Below are 16680 nucleotides of genomic sequence, written 5' to 3' on the forward strand. Positions count from 1 at the left end.
GCCTCACAGCTGATGCTCAGCTCCCACGCCCCCAGCCTCCCTGCCCTGGGCCGCCTGGCAGGCAGCCTCCAGGTCCATCTTCCTCATACAGCACTTCACCATGTGCGTCACACTTGCCAGTGCCAACCGTGAACTCATCGCAGCCCCAGGCCCACCCCGCCCCGTGGCCTGGCGATGGCAGCGGCCCTACCGTCCACCCAGCAGAGCGTCTGATGCCTACTGGACCCTTCCCTCCCCAAGCCCTGCTACTCCACCTCCCTCTGCTTCGGTCCCTTGGCCCCCACCCCAGATGGTCACGTCTTCCCAGATCTCTAACCAAGCCTCCTGATGGTCTCCTGATGGGAGGCTCTCCGGCCCCAGCCATCCTCCACGGCTACTTGATTAATGGCCCTAAAACCCAGCTCTGACCAGAGCACTCCTCCTCCACTCAGCAACCCACACTTGCTCCTACTGCTCATTCAAGAGAAGAGTCCTGGGCTTCCCTGGTGGCGCAGTGGTAGAGAGTCCGCCTGCCGATGCAGGGGACACGGGTTCGTGCCCCGGTCCGGGAAGATCCCACATGCCGCGGAGTGGCTGGGCCCGTGAGCCATGGCCGCTGAGCCTGCGTGTCCTGTGCTCCACAACGGGAGAAGCCACAAGAGTGAGAGGCCCGCGTACCGCAAAAAAAAAAAAAAAGAGAGAGAGAAGAGTCCTGTGGTCGTCATCTATAGCTCTGAGTCCACCACCGTTTGGGGTTTTTTCCTTTTCAGATGCTCTTCTCCCCAGCCTGTGGGGCTGTCAACCACAGAAAAGGGGCGTGACCCAGGACGGTCATTCAGAACATTCCGTTCCTCGCCCTCAGGCTCAGGGGCTGGTGTGGGCACAGGGCCAAGCAGAGCCAGTCAATCGCACACGAGGCAGTACTGGCACTACTGAGAAAGCGCACTCTCCGCTCTGGGGTCTCCAGCTGTGAGGAAACAGAGGATGCCCGCCGGGCTGTGCTAGCTGCAAAGGTGGCGTCAGCCTCTGTCACAGGTACCAACTTTGCCAACGACATGGAAAGAGCCAGTGTGAGAACGGGGCCAAGACAGAGGAGCGAGTCGGGGACACTGTGTGAGCCCCTAGCTCCTGCCAGGCCTAATGCCTGATTCACCTCGGTGAATCAGATTCCCAGCAATCTGAGCTCTTAAGCTCTTTTTCTCTCTTCAGCCCACTTTGGTTGTGTTTCCGTCGGATGAAAACGAGTCCTGGCTCCTTAGAGGGCAAGCACCCTCAGACCTGGCCCTGCCTCTGCGGCCTGCTGAGGTCTTTATTCCCCACTCCTCAGCTGGAACCACACAACCTCCCCCAGGCACTGCCCTGTGCCCAAGCTAGGCCCCTTCTGACAGGACAAGGAGACTCCCCACTGCAGCTGCTCCAGCCTGGGTGGCAGTTCCAACTCCCACCTGAGCACCAGCTCAGGGCCCCAGAGAGCCCAGAGCTCTGCCGTCTCCTTCCAGCCTCCTGACCACTTGGCCCCCAAGACCCAGGAGGGGCTCCCTCCAGAGCCTCTGACATCATCTGGGCCCCGGAGGGTTTCCTCTCCCACACTGGCACCCCTGGGAGTGATGGAACCTCCAGGCTCTTCCCACTACCCCTCGGAGCCGCTGCCAGGCTCAACTCCCTTCTCTGTAGCCATCCCATCGGGTCAGGGGCCTGCCCCACTGTACTCCCTGGCTGAGGGCTAAGACACACTGCTCCGCACCCAGACGAAATGCTCATACGGACGCGCGCGCACGCACGCACGCACACGCGCACACACACAGCTGGCTCACGTGGACACACTCAGATTCCATCAGCCAGTGAAGCTGGTGGGACCTGCTCCCCTGTGTCACAGCCCAAAGCCCCCTCAGGGGACAGGCAGTCCTACCTGGATTTCAGAGAAGGTGTCTCCTCCTAGGCATCTCACGCCCAATGCTTGGATGGAGTCTCCAAACCAACAGAGTGGGGGACAGGCTATCTCCTGGCCCTGAATGTCCCACTCAGACTGTCCAGGAAGGGTCTGCTCATCTCTTTTGCGGAACACATCATCCTGACCCTGGATAACCTTGACCTGACACCCATTGCACTGGCTCTGGGAAGTACCCTCTGAGGCAGCACAGCCAGCCTGGGGTTTGGTCTCTGAGGCACATCTCTCCCCAAAATTCCCGAGGATGCGCACAAGATAGCCTCCTCTCAGGAGGACTCATGTCCAACCAAGGACATCCAGGGTCACTAGACCTCTCAGGCTACTCCCTTGGACCAGGCCAAAGCTTCCGAGACCCAACCCCAGGCCAGCCAGCCTCTTCAGGAAGAGCCAGGTCCCTTGGCCCCCGTCACAGGTCAGACCATCAAAAGGCTGGGGCCCTCTCCCCTGGTCCCTTCTCAATTACCAAAAAAGCCGTGGGTCTTCTGGTGCCAAGAAATGAGCTATTTTCTTTTAGGAGGACACCCAGACTGGTGTTCACTTTCCCCACACGCAACCTCAGAGGACTGAAGCCAAAGTCCCGTCCCGGGGTCCTCTGCACCTCTCCTGCGTCAGCCCTGAACAGCCCTGGGAGACCACGCTGCACCCCACCAACCCAAGATGACCACTGTCACGTACCAGGGCCCCCTCGAGGGCAAACACAGCTGCAGGCCCCGTCTTCTCCAGTGGCTCCATGCGGCGGCGCCAGCGGCGGCGGCGAAAGGCGTCTGTCTTGCGGTACTCCAGGTGGAACTTCCAGCCAAAGAGCGAGGCGTACTCCCAGCCCTCGCCCTCCGCCTCCGCCTGCCTGTGCTGCGTGGGAGAACAGGGCAGACTCAGAGGCCACTTGGCAGGTTGGCGGGGAGTCCTGGCTTGGGCTCCAGCTGTGCCCTCCCTGCCCTCCACGATTCCCCCACACACACCACACACCATCACCCTCCAGGTGGGAAAACCTGCGAGGGCCGCCCGGAGGAGGGGGCTCTGAGCCCCGGGTCAGGAAATGAGGAGGAGAAGAGGCTCCCTAGGCTGTGGGGAGCTCCGAGGAGCCAAGAAAGGAAGGTAGGCTGAGCAGTGATGAAAACACTGGGCTTTCGGCTTGTTTGCTTATTTGGGTTCTGGGTGGATTTCACGAATCCAGGGTTTTCTTGTCATTTCCTTTTTCTTCTTCATATCCCAACTTATAAAAGTGGAAACGGGTCTGCAATTCAGAGGCAAAATGAAGAGCCCATTTCCCAGCCCCAGGCTGTTTCTCCATGAGGCTAGGCCTACGTCAGTGTGGAGAGACCCCCGCACTTCTTCTCAAGGGGTCCTTTCCCAGCCTTGGGGAGCCCCGGAAGCCCCTTCCCATCCACCTCGTGACCTGAGATAACCCTCAGGTCAGGCCCAGGCCATGAGCTCGGTGACAGTGCCAGTCCCGGAGGCCAGTTGCGTCCCTCTCCAGGAACGATGCTGGTGGTGAGGGAGCAGGCAAGGCACACCACCTGGCAAGGCTTTGCCTCTGTCCCCTGGGTGCCCTCACAGGGAGCGTGGAGTCTGGTTCATGCCACCAGGAACAGCCTGCTGCCCAAAAGCCTTGCCTCTCCTGGGACCCAGTGACCTTCCTCTCTACAGTCACTGTGACCAGAGAGAGAGGAAGGGACTCGGGTCATGCCAAAGGCTATTCCCGGACTGGGGGAGGCCTAGTTCTCGAGCCAAAATTCCAACGTGCGCTTGGGAAGGAAGGACGCAGGCCAAGAGGGTTCCAGGGAGGCAGGCCCTGAGGCTGTGCACGACACGGGCATCTGTGTGACCCCAGGAGCAGGTAGGTACAGGCACTCGTGTGCCCACACAAGCTCACTCTGCACCTGTCTGTGTCCCAAGAGTATCTGGGCACGGCCGTGGGCATGTGTGCTCACACTGTGTACATGCCCCCTGGTAAATGCTGACCAAGCCCACCCAAGCCCCTTGACCAGCGTCCCCCTTCTCCAGGGAACTGGCCGTGCTGGAGGGAACAGGCTCCCTCCAGCACGCCCCCAGCAACCCCCAGCCAGTGACTGACGGCTAAGACCGTACTAAGCCCACCCCCCTTGCCTGGTGAGGAGGATTCTGTAGTGCTCCAGGCTGAGCCCCTTCCCGAACCACAGCTCAAGCCAAAGCTGACTTTGTCGGAGACCACATCCTTGCTCCTGGCACTTCTGAGAGTACTGCCTCAGTAAACTGCATGCAGCCGAGTCCCTGTCTCAGACTCTGCCCCTCGGACACCTAGCCACAGACACACTCTAGATACGCCTTCGCACCTTCCAGGTCTGTGCGTGAATTCCAAGTGCATCCCCTTGCTTGGTCATGGGCATTTGGATGTTTTCTGTCCGTGTGCATCTGTGTGAGTGCTGGGTACGATCTGCGAGCATCTCGAGTGAGCCCGTGTGTCTTGTACATGTCCCCTGCACAGAGGTGTGCACCTGTGCCCAGCTGGCCTCCCCTCCCCGGGGCCTCACCCCTCCCCATGCCCCACCCTCCCCCCGCCGACTGGGCTCACCCTCTTCAGCGCCTCCATCTGGCTGAGGTCCCTCCTGCGCAGGCGGACCCAGCGCCGCCGACGGTGTGTGTAGTACATCTTCTCAGCAGGGACCCAGTGCCTCGGCTTCCGGTCCGGGGGGATGGTGATGCTGTACTCCCAGCCTGGGGGAGAGGTGCCCATCACTCACTGCCTGGCCATTCCCCATCTCTCCATTTGGGGTACATTCACAGACTTTCAAGTGGCCACTGACTCCCAATTTGTAATTTACAGTGAGGGCTCACCCAGGAAGTCCCCCAGATGAAGTAGCCCAGTGAAGGCCAGAACCCCAGGCCCAAGGGGCCTGCACTCAACTGTGACCCCTTCCAGCATGCCTCACGAGTCTGCCGGGTGCTCACTGGGCTCCACGTGCTGCCCACCTTGTTCGTCAACGGCCCGATTGAGGTCCGTGGACCACTCTTCATCTTCCCACTTCCAGCCCAGCGGGCACTCGATGTCATCCTTGGGAAGCACCTTCTCCCCGTTCTGGGGTAACACAGGCCAGGCAAGCGTGAGAAGAGACAGACGTGATCAGGGAAGATGAGAAGATGCCACCTGACAACATATATTCTAAAGCCCCAGGTGTGACTCGGGCTCAGTGTCCTACCCTTGCCAGATCTCACACACTGTCCCTCTGGAGACCAGGGCATTGACGCTGGGGACGTGGGAGCAGGGGAGAACATTCCTCTTCTTTCAGTCACAGGCCCCTCTTGGGCCCCAATGTCCAGGCCTCCAGGAAAGCAGAGGCCACCTGCCCCCAGAGCACCCCCTTACCACATCCGTGTAGTTGTCGCTCATATAGATCCACTGGCCTCCGGGGAGCCGGGTCTGGTTCTCAAACACTTCCTCCACGAAGCTCAGGTGGCCCGCGTCGGTGTCATGAAGCAGGCTGTGGGCGGGGGCGGGTCAGAGCCTCTGCCGAAGAGACCCCCAGGCCGTCCACAACCCCCAGCAGAGCACCCCAGAGCCTGGGCCAAACTTCCTGTGTCAGCCTCACCCCAACCAACAACAAGAGAGATGAGGGGAGAGAGAGGAGGGGCAGCGAGTCAAGGGGAGACCCAGGGAGACACTTGCAGACAGAAGAGGAAGTCACCACCAAGATAAAGAAAGAGAAAAGGAAGCCAATTGAAGACGTCGAAAACCCGGTGGGTAGTTGAAGCTCAATAGATAGTTGTAGAAATGTAAAATGTTATCGCGCTATATACTTAAGATTTGAGTACATGACTACAATATATGTTACTCTTCAATTTTTCAAAAGTAAAAAGAAAAACCAAACAAACAGTTGTTGAATATCAACCGAACTGGAAAAGAGAGAGAGGAGAAGGAGGTGGAGATGGCGATGAGATGGAGAAGGATGAACGAGGCTGTTCTGAGGGGCACTGAAGGAGGGATTAACACGCAGAGAAGGGAGCGGGTTTTCTGTGGTATCTTGGAGGAAAAGGCCGTAACCAGTGGACGCAAAGCCCACTGGAGGCCAGCTTCGGTTTAATCATAAAGGACTTTCCAATCATTAGAGCCCTTGCAGAAAAGAATGCTGCCTCGTGATCCCCCAGTCCCGGGAGAGTTCAAATGGAAGTCGCTATGACCAGCGCAGGGGCAGCGGCCGTAGACAGAGGGATGAATAGAGCCGAGGCCCTTTCAGAGAAATGGCTGGGGCAAACGGGGTCCCCAAGCCCTCCCTGTCCACGACTCACGTCTTCTCTGGACACACGAACCAGTCTCCAGCCCAGGTCCAGCCAGCTGAGGGGCGGAAGCTCTCCTTGGGTAGCTTGATCTTGCCCGTGACATCAGAAAATTTGGGGTAGGTGAGGCCCGTTGTGCCCCAGTTCCCGACCAGAGCCAGCTTGGTCTGGTTCTCATACTGGAGAGTGAGCAACAGAGAAGTGAGTGGGGCTGCGGTAGCTTTGGGGCCGGGGGTAGGGTGGGCAGGCGGTCAGGCACTCACGGTTTCAGCAAAGACGGAGAGCTTGCCCTCAGCAAACTGGTTGAACTCCTTTTCATCCACAGAGAGCCCGAACCAGAGCCTGACCCGAATCTGCACTGGCATCCGGGCTCCAGGCACCCCCTCCATTGGATACTGGGTAGCAGAGAAGGAGAGAAACCCACAGTCCCCTTCAGGGTCAGTATGTCTCGACTTGGGGGAGCCTCCAGGCCTGAGCATACCAGCCTGACACCCCATCAGGTATGTGCTCTGTTGGAGGACTTATTAGAATTTCATGGAAGAGGGGTGTATGACTAAGAAACGCCCCCACCGGCCAAGATTCCTTCCCATCAAAGGAGAAGACTGCATCCTCCCCATCTAGATGCTCTCTGCAGAGACGAGCCGTGTCTAGACCAGGAGTCCCCATTCTCCCCTCTCCCACCACATCCTCATTTCTGTTCTCGTCTAGAATAGCACTGTCCAATGGAACTTTCTGCTACAGTGGAAGTGGTTTATATCTGCACAGTCCAATGCACTAGCCCCATGTGGCAGTTGAGCCCTTAAAATGTAGCTGGTGTGACTGAGAAACTAAATTTTTAGTTTTATTTAATTAATTTAAATTTAAATAACCATATACGGCTACCATATTTAATGGTGCAGTTGTAGAACATGTCTTTATAAGAGATAGAAAGGTCTGGGCTTCCCTGGTGGCACAGTGGTTAAGAATCCGCCTGCAAACGCAGGGGACACGGGTTCAAACCCTGGTCCAGGAAGATCCCACATGCCGCGGAGCAACTAAGCCCATGCACCAGAACTACCGAGCCTGCGCTCTAGAGTCCATGAGCCACAATTACTGAAGCCTGTGCACCTAGAGCCTGTGCTCCGCAACAAGAGAAGCCACCGCAATGAGAAGCCCGCGTACCGCCGTGAAGAGGAGCCCCCGCTCACAGCAACTAGAGAAAGCCTGCGTGCAGCAACGAAGACCCAAGGCAGCCAAACATAAATTAATTAATTATTTTTTTAAAAAAAAAGAGAGATAGAAAGGTCTGAAAGGGGAGGAGGTTAAAGCCTCTCCCTTCGTTTTCAGTTTGTTTTTTTTTTTGGGGGGGGGGTGGCTGGATGTTAGTGTATCATCTGATATCCCTACCCTTTTAAGTGCTTATCAGCCTGTTAACCACTATTCACTGGTCTTCAACTGCTTTTTATCCTGAAACTTTCAGAAGTTCTGCCAAAATGGAATAACCACAACAACCCAACATAAAAAATTTATTCTCCGCAACTGCTTCACCCTTTGACTGAAATCAAGGGTCAGATACGGCCTGAAGAGCAGAAATGCCTCACTTTTAGAATAACACACGGTTCCTTAGAGGAAGTAATACATTAACTACCCAGGCTTCATGTGTGTGAGCTTAGAGGAGGGTCTCCTCTGGGACGTGGAGCTGAATGAGACGAGAAAGTCTTGGTGGGTTCAGAGGAGGAAAGGGAGGCTGAGGTAAGGGCTCTCTAACTGGTAGAGGAGGCCTGGATCCCCGGAGGGAGAGCCCAGGCCGGGTAAGAGGGTCAGGAAGGGGTGTCGTGGCAAGGCATTACCAGTCTCACCCTTCATCCAGCCTCTCTGCCTTTGGTTCATCCTCGGTGAAGCCTGGAGGAGCCCCTGACCCCAAGTGTCACCCCCCAGAAACCTCCCCATGGCTGCTCGCTTCAGTGTCCTCTCCCTTGGGGTGGTTAGCAGCCTTTTCCCCTCCAAACCACCAGCCCCAGGGAGATGGCAGGAATGCCTGACCCCCCCCCTTCTCCCTCCGCCCCCAGTCTCTCCCCTGCCCTCCCCCAGACAGGGCCAGCCTGCTGGACCCAAAATAGCAACAGCAAATAAAGAAATGTCTAGTTTGGGGCTCCTCTCCCTCTCTGCTGGTGCTCATTTTTTCCAACTTTGGTTTAAGTTAAGAAACACCAATGTTTTCTTGGTCTCCGCTTGCTGCCAACATTTTTGTAGAGCTTGCTCAGGAGCTACTGGCGGGGCTCATAAACTCAGTGGGGAAGACTTCGAGAAACAATCCTATATCTTTTTTTTTTCCTTGCTTGGGATCAGGGAAATTTTTCAGTTTGCATTTCCCCGAGGCTGCAGGGCCAAGAGGTCAGAGACTGATTCCGTTCACCGGCATCCACCAGGCCCACTCCTGCAGCCCCACCTCCACTGCAGCCTGACAGCCCTCCCTAGTTAACCCCATTCAGATGTGGCCGCTCCTTGACTTCCTTTCCCATCTGCCCTACCAGGCAAGGAGCTGGCTTGGGAGGGAGGAAAGCAGGATGCTAGGAGGTTAGGATCTCACGAGGAACATGCCCCGAGGTGGGAGGGGCAGCCCGCTGCCTGACACCCCCGCCCTCTTTCTAGGCAAAGCCGGCTCTCCTCTGAAGCACCAATGACCCAAACGCAGATATCTGATCATCCCTGGCCCTGCGCTGGCCTCCAGTCATGGTGCTGGTAGAGCCTCCTCTCCCCAGAAGGAAAAAGGGAGAAGAGGAGAAAAAAACTGATATTCATTGATCACCTAGTTCCAGTCAGACCCTTGACCTGTGTTACCTAATTCCATCCTCAAAATTGTGATCAGGGCAGCCTGATCTTTGTTTTATAGGTGGGAAAACAGCATTCAGAGAGGTTAGACAATCTGCCCAAGACCACACAGGATTCCAGCCAGCCCTGCAACCTGTCCACACACTCTGGGCCTTTGAAACCTGTCTCCTCTGCCCACCTCAGGGGGCAGCAAGAATGACTGATCAGTGTACGAATGGGTCGACCAATAGCCACTCAGAGGTTCGAGGCTAAGGTTAGTCCACAGCGACTTCGTGGAAGAGGTGAGATGGAAGGAGGTCCTGGTGCGGATGGGAAGAGACACGTGGGGAGAGAGGGTTGAAGGCCAGGCAGTTTACGATGCCGGCGGAGCCATCTGGAGTCAGCCATGCATGGTGAGGGACGGCCCTCCCCACGGGACGCTCTCCTGGGCCGCAACAGCCACAGCTCAGATTTCCCCAAATTCTGTCCCGACCAAGCAGCCCGGGCTCTGTGTCCCCACATGAACCCAGAGAGGAGGACGGGGGCCTCCAGGCACCTGCTCACTTCCCTGTTACCCACCCACCAAGGCTGAGAGAAGAAGATGGCAGGAGGACAAAGGGCAGGAGAGGTGGGGCGGGGTGACTGGAGGGACAGGATTACCTGCTCCCAGATCTCTGATGGAGCAGAGCCATAGGCACAGCCGGTGCCCAGACACCAGCCTTCCCCCAGGGAGGAACCTGAACCCACGTGTGACTCCACCTGAAGCCAAACCCTCGGGAGGTGGGAGGGGGGAGGCAAGTCTGTGCCCGGGCTCCCAAAGGCTGGCGGTGGGAGCTGAGGGCTGAGGCCCCCCACCAGGGAGCTGGCTGGAGGGGAGCACAGCCTCGGGAGTCAGCCCCTCCTTCATTCCCAGCACCCCTGGTTCCAATTCTCACCTGCTCCCTTTCCAGACCAGGTGCATGGGGTCCAGGGACTTTGTGGGGAGAGGGGAGAAGGGAAGTCTTTTTACGCAAGCCCTCGGTCCCTTCCAAGAGCAGAGTCTAAAAACTCGGAGTCTGACAGAGAACAGGAGGGGAAACAGAAGGGGTGCGGACCACCCTGGGGGTGACAAAGTATGACCATGACTTAAGGAGAAACAACCCACTTTCAGAAACATCGTCTGCAGCTTTCCACAATTCTTGCCACAGTAGCTGGTGCCCCGTCGGGAGAAGAGAACCTCGTGGGTGGGCACCCGCTGGTACGCCACCCGCTTGTCACCCTGCAGCATCCAGATGACGATGTCAGGCAGGCTGTTCTGGGGCTGGAGAGAGGGTGGCAGTCAGGGTGGAGATGGTACCGCCCAGCCCACACCCTCAGCCCCCTCTCCCCAGGCCTCTCCTCCCAGCTCCCACCCCCAGCCACCCCCTTGACCTCCCAGGGCTGGCTGGGCACCCCTGTCTTCAGTAGCTCTGAGCCCCCAGGGATAGGGTGACAGGCTGCCCCCGGCTCACACGAGGAGCCCGCCAGGAATTCACTAAGCTGCGTTCACGTTTTCTAGGAAGAGACACTCCTGCCTGGAGCCCCAAGTTCTTAGATCCCCTCAACTGGGTGGGTAGATAGAGGCTCCCGGTGGGAAGACATCGGAGGATCTGATTTGACCCTAGAGATGACATTGCACTTAAGGTGCCACCCCCTTCCTCACCCCTGAGAGCAGAAGCGAATCCACAGAAGGGGTGCGCCTTCCCAGAGGACACACGATCCCTCCTCCCTCTAACAGCGGGGACCCTGGGGGTCTGGCCCTTTTCTGGGCCTGCTGACACTGGGCTCTGAAAATGGGGACCAGCCCAGACTGCAGGGCCCTTGAGCCCCTCTGAGCCTCTAGGCGTGAGAACTGCTCCCAGCTGCCACACTCAGGAGAGGCGGCCAGTTGGCTAAGTCCATCTTCTCCCAAGGCTGCTGAGCGGTGTGGTCAGTGGGGCAGGGCTGGGTCTCGAAGCCAGGCTCCTGCTGAGAGCTGATGGCTGGCACACTCCCTCAACACCTCCTAGGCCGTGTCCCTTCATCCCTACAGCAAGCCCAGAGGCAGGCACAGGTGAGGAAATTCAGGCTCAAAGAAGTTAGGAACTAGGGTTTTCTGATTCCAGATGTGTGTTTCGAACCACGATACCAAGGGTTCTCAAAGTGCGGTCCCCAGAGCAGCCGCAGCATCACCTGGAAACTAACTGGAAATGCAGATTCTCAGGCCCCGTCCCAGACATGCGGGATCAGGTAGGGCTTGTACCCAGTTTTAACAAGGCCTTCGGGGGATTCGGATGCACACTCAAATTTGAGAAAGGCTCTCTCCGGTCTCCCTCACAGTCTGTAGCACCCGCTTCACCTTAACCCCTCGCAGCCATAACACAATCTGCGTGAGAGTCCCAGGGTCGGGGCCAACACACGGGAGGCAGCCTGTGACCCTCCCAAAGGGACGGTCCACAGCCACTGCCAGGGGTCGTCCTGGGGCTGAGCAACACAGTGGCCCCCAGGTAACCGGCCACACGTCCAAGGCCCCGCTTGGGGACGAGCCGAAGCTGCCTCTCAGGGACTAACATTGCAGGCTCCTCCCTGCCTGAGCACCCCTTCCACCTCCTGGACTCCCTTCTCCCCTTCAACAAGTCACTCCTCCAGAAGCCGCTCGCAGGCCCTGCCTTTCTCTGCACACTCCTTCTGGGGAGATCCTTCCTCACCACCCCTCTCCCCGGGAGTCCCAGGTGGCTCTGGCCAGGGTGGGTGGCAGCTGTGTCCACCTGTGACACATGAGCAGACCTTCCTCCTCATTCTGGACAAGTCTGTGGCCTGCCTGCTTCCCTGCAGAGTGGGATAGGGGCAGAGGGGTCAGGGTATAGATGCAGAGTTACTGCAGGTGCAGCCTCCTCAGGCCTGGGGCTCAGGGATATCCAGGAGGGCAGGAAATGCAGGGTCCCGTGAGAGGCAGGTTTGAGGCCGGGGGTAGACAGGTTGGTGGGCAGAAGGAGTTGGGCCCCTGGGGGAGCAGCCCCTGGCGCTGAACCTAGAGCCAGGAGCCCCGGTTCTGGTCCCAGCTCTGTCTCTGACGTATTTTGGCAGCATTTATTAAGCACATTTATCGAGCACATTTGGGGGCATTTATCGAGCACCTACTAAATGCCAGGCTCTGCTGGGCCCTACAACACCCAGTATCCCCTTGCATCCTCTGTCCTTCTTCTGTGAATGGGGACACGGAGGCTCAGAGAGGTTAAGTCACCTGCCCAAGGTTACCCAGCAATGGAGCCAGTGTGGATCATGGTCCAGACATTCCCCACATCCCTCCCAGTTCTGACACTCCAGGCAGGAAGGAAGGCACCTCTCAGGGGCAGCTACCTCATCTGCCAGGGCACGGAGACGCAGGAGCCAGTCCTCAGCCTGCTCCAGGGCGGTGGGGAGTTCACTGTGGCTGAGCTTCAGGGCCTGGGCCGCCTCAGTGATCTGGCTCAGGTGACGAGTGCGCAGGCGGTACAGGTAGTGGTCCAGGTGGGTGGCGGAGGGCGTCTCTTGGACATTACCCAGGGGTTGGCTGTGACGGACAGACAGACGGGATGTACCCGACGAGCAGGAGCCCGGCGCTCGCCCAGGCCCGGGTGCAGGCAAGCACCTACACACGTGTGCACAGGCCCCCCGCAACGGGTCTCACACCCTCAGCCTGCCTGCTGGCTGCGGCGTGTGCCCTGGGTGCCTCCTCCAGCCATCTCTTCCAGGAAGCCTGCTGCAGCCACACTGGCCAGTGTGCCCCCCACTCTGAAGCGCCGCAGCCCTTTATTCTGGGGCTGCCTGTCTGGAACCTATCCTCAAGCCTCCAGTCGTGAGTCCCCTCTGCCCACCTGAGTGCACGTCCCCAGAGGCCCAGTGGGTCCCTCCCTCCCCCCGGCACCCTCCTAGAGCAGAGGCGCAAGCACTAGGTTGCCTTTGGCTGAAGCGAATCCATTCTGTTGTGCGCACACGTTCTTCAAGAAGGAAATTTATGGACCCCTGACAAGCCACTGCAGACGCTGTGGGGAGGCCGGCAGCCAGCAGTACAGATGTGTCGACCCAGGGCGGCCGCACAACACCCCTCCCAGAACCCTCTGCTTTGGGAAGCCTCTGGAGAGGAGCTGGGGGTACACGCAGTCCCAGAAACACAGCCTTAAGCCTCCAGTCGGGGGGTTGGGTTTAAGCTCAACCCCATTTAGAGGCGAAGAGCTCTGACCACCCCCATCCAAAGGATGGGCTCCCTCTCCGGGCTCCCTAAAAGCCCTTTATGTGGCTGCCCCTGGCCGTCCGAAGCCCCAGGGTCAGTGAGTGCACACGCAAGGGTCACACAGGATGGAGTGGGGTGGGAGGGGGCGTCTGTGCTCTTCCTCGCCAGGCAGGACCCTCTAGATCATCCCTGCTGGAGGGTAGGGGGGGCTGCCCCACCCCCACCCCCCCGCTAAGCCCCTGACTCCCAAACAGGACATCAGTCAGGCCCGCTCGCTCGCCACATCTGCTGCCCCACCTCACGCTCCCCGCCCCACAGTGTCTCGGCTCCCGGCTCCCGGCTGATTTATTTTTCTGCCAATTTCCCCGAGCTATGCAGAACCAATTACCGCCGAGTGCAGCGGCACCGCCGCCGCCAGATACACCACTCTGGCAGGCCCTCGGCGCTCTACATTTTTCCTGTTATTTTTTTTAATTGAATTTTTAGGGTGGGGGGAGCAGTACGCAAACTCCATCTCGGGAAACTTAAGCCCCGAGGCCTGTCTCAGGTCACGTACTGCACACCCCGTAGTAATATAATATTTACTGCCCCGAGGGTGCCTCGGATGGGGCTGCCCCAGGCCAGGAGAGGGGCGGCCTCCATCCCCAGCCCACTCGAACGTGGCGGAGGGGCATGTTCGGTGGGTGAAGGGGGGCCTGGGCCAAAGTCCTGGGCTGGGCCTGCAGGGAAGGAGGCGTGAGTGGGCCTGAGGGTGGGGGCAGGCGGGTCTGGAGTGGGATATGGGGAGGCAAGCCAACCAGGGTGATTTATGCTCCCGGCCTGGGTCGGGAGCCGAGAGGGACTGCCGGGCAGACCACCAGAGGGAGATGTTCATGGAGGCTACCAGCCCAGCCGAGACTCCCCAAGAAACAGCCGGGACCTGTAACTGCCACAAACAAGATGTCTCAGCCCTTCCTCACCCCCAAAAAGCCCAAAACAGGGTACAGAAAGAAAGGGAGACCTGGAAGAGGAGGCTGGATGACACTGCCCCAACCCCAAGCAGGGGCCGTCGCCCTGCCAACCCTGGCTGCCTTGGAAATGACAGGCGGGCCCAAGGCAGGGCTCAGCATAGGCTGGGAGCAGAGCTGGGCTGCTCACAAGGTTGCCGCCTGCCCCTGAGGCGAGTGGGTGCCTTTCACAGGGACAGCCACCTGGGAGCGGACAGTGTCCTGCCTGAAAGATAAACTGGCCGCTGGCTCATTCATTTCACTCCCCACAAGCAACAGCTCTGCTGGTCCTGGCTGGAGGCCGGGTCCAGGGATGAGACCCAGCCCTGCCCTCAGGGGGCCCCTGGAACAGACAAGCAAGCAAGCTAGATCCCCCTGAGAATCCTCAGGGTCTGGAGCCCTTCCTGGAGGAAGTGGCCTCAGGCTGCACTGGCAGGGCCAGCAGGAGCTAGTGAGGCCAAGAAGAGCGGGAAGGGCGCTCTGGCCAGAGGAACGGTATGGGCACAAGACAAAGGCTCGGAGGCAGGTGGGCGTTGGTGGGAGGGAGGTGGGGTTGGGGGGTGGGCCAGCACAGAGGCTCCGGAGGGCTAGAGGGTAAGATTGCTGAGGTCTAGAAGGCAGGCAGTGGGGACAGAGCGGCCCACCCGTCAGAGGAGAGCTGCAGCTTTTCCTAAAGGCAACAGGAGCCGCCGCGGGGCTGAAGTCGAAGCGGACCGCACCGTTAGGAAGATCACAGAGAACGAATTGGATGTGCTGGTGGACACCCAGGTGGAGGTGTGCAGCTGGTAGTTGTGTCCATGAGTTGAGAGATGAGAGGAGAAGGCTGATCCGGAAGAAAAGAGTGGGCGGCACTGGCCAGGGGGAGAGGGGCTCCCAGGGAGAGGAGGCAGGGAGGGGTCTGACCAAATGAAGGACACTGATGTCGGATGTTGGGCAGGGGCTGGCTGGAGGAATGGGTGAGCAGCCAGGTCATCTGTGGCAAGCTGGCTCACGTCCCCCATGCCCAGCTGCCCTGCTATCAGCTGTGACGCTCAGCACAGAGCGGGCCAGGGGCGGGGGTGGAAGCTCTCTTGCTGCGGCCCCAGGGCTATTAGTGGCCTCAGGTGGTGCCAAAGGAACTGGTCCTGAGGCCCAGCGTTCTCCCCAGAAAGCCATGCGTGCACTCCTGAGGGGACGGGACCCTCCTCACAAGCCCTTGACCTGCGACCCGGGCTCCCCAGGAGGGCCCTGGCCACCATCTACCCCCAGGAGAATGATTCAAGGGGACCAGGCTTTGGCATAAGCATTCTTAGCCAAGCCCGCCAAGAACAGAGCCCTGAGAGAGCGGAGTGACAGCCCGGGACCTGGGACCCACCCATCTCAGACGTTTCAGGCACCTCAGACCTGCCAAGGCCCATACCACACATGAGTCACAAGGAGAACGCAGTGAACCGAGAGCCGGGGCCCACCCTCTGCGTCCGAGGCTGTCAGGCCGGGCAGTGGGGCACAGCCAGTCATTCGGCAGCCCCCTCTGCTGACCGCACCCCCGTGTGCCCCTCTAGCCTCGCTCTGACCTCTGACCTCCAGACCACAGATGCCCACAGGCACCTGCCACTCAACACGGCCAGCCCCGAATTCCTCATCCTCCCCCAAACCCGCTGACTCCCTCCAGAAGCGGCTCTGCTCTCCACCCACCTGCTCTGGCCAGAGCCAGGGAATCATTCTGGACCTTCTTTGGGCCCTCACACTCAATCCACCATCAAAGCCTGTCCAGTACAGAGCAGCACGGCGAGGGGGCTCAGCCCCTCACTAGAGGCATGAATCTGGGCAATTCACCTCCCCATGCCTCAGTTTCCTCATCTGTAAAATGTGGATCACTCTGCTTCCTACCTCATGAGATTTTTATGATTAGCTGATACATGTGAAATTCTCAGAACAGCACTTGGCACAGCAAGTGTTCCTTATGAGGCTGTTACCACCATGATGCCTCCTGAAGAGTCCACGCTGCCCTCTGCTTCTCTCACCCCATGTCCCCATGTCGCTGACCTCTGCTTCTCTCACCCCACGTCCCCGTGTCCCTGCCCTGGGTGAAGCCTTCGTCCAGTTGCCCCTCATCACCACCCCCAGCCCACCTCTTACGCTGCAGCAGGAGTGAGCGTCTGAATCCCGGGGATCCCTGTGCCCCAACAGCCCCCAGGGCTGAACTTGCCTTAGCAAACCCTGGAGGTCTGTCGCCTCTGGACTGCAGTTTCCCTTGCAGCCCCAGGAGGCAGCAGGCATTTGGGGCTTCTGCGCCTGTGCCCGGCAGTCCGCTCTCCAAAGGCTGACTCCTTTCCCTCCGGAGTTCACATAGGGCATCCCCTCCTCCAGGAAGCGTCTCTGATTTTGATTTGCGTAAGATACACCTGCTCTGAGCTACTAGGGCACATGCCTCAAGCCCCCAACACACTTTCTTTCATTTGCTCACTTCTGCCTCATCACCCCCAGGAGGGCTTGAGGCAGGGTCATTTCTGATAAAGGTGCACTTCCCAACTGGG

At 58.9% G+C, this 16680-nt stretch overlaps 1 protein-coding gene across 9 annotated transcripts in view; it reads right to left on the reverse strand.

Annotated features, from left to right (window-relative positions):
• DYSF (dysferlin) overlaps window positions 1–16680 on the reverse strand; it is a 221972-nt gene that overhangs the window by 107092 nt on the left and 98200 nt on the right. For all 9 annotated transcript variants that reach the window (XM_060026401.1, XM_060026399.1, XM_060026397.1 and 6 more), the window contains 8 exons: window positions 12326–12518; window positions 10113–10268; window positions 6442–6573; window positions 6191–6357; window positions 5271–5385; window positions 4877–4982; window positions 4479–4621; window positions 2603–2776 (listed from right to left, as the gene is read on the reverse strand). In XM_060026401.1, the coding sequence (XP_059882384.1) occupies window positions 2603–2776; window positions 4479–4621; window positions 4877–4982; window positions 5271–5385; window positions 6191–6357; window positions 6442–6573; window positions 10113–10268; window positions 12326–12518 (1186 nt within the window). The remainder of the gene's footprint in view (window positions 1–2602; window positions 2777–4478; window positions 4622–4876; window positions 4983–5270; window positions 5386–6190; window positions 6358–6441; window positions 6574–10112; window positions 10269–12325; window positions 12519–16680) is intronic.

The sequence above is a fragment of the Delphinus delphis genome, chromosome 12 (genome assembly GCF_949987515.2).
Source record: "Delphinus delphis chromosome 12, mDelDel1.2, whole genome shotgun sequence".
In the NCBI taxonomy this organism is placed as follows: Eukaryota; Metazoa; Chordata; class Mammalia; order Artiodactyla; family Delphinidae; genus Delphinus; species Delphinus delphis.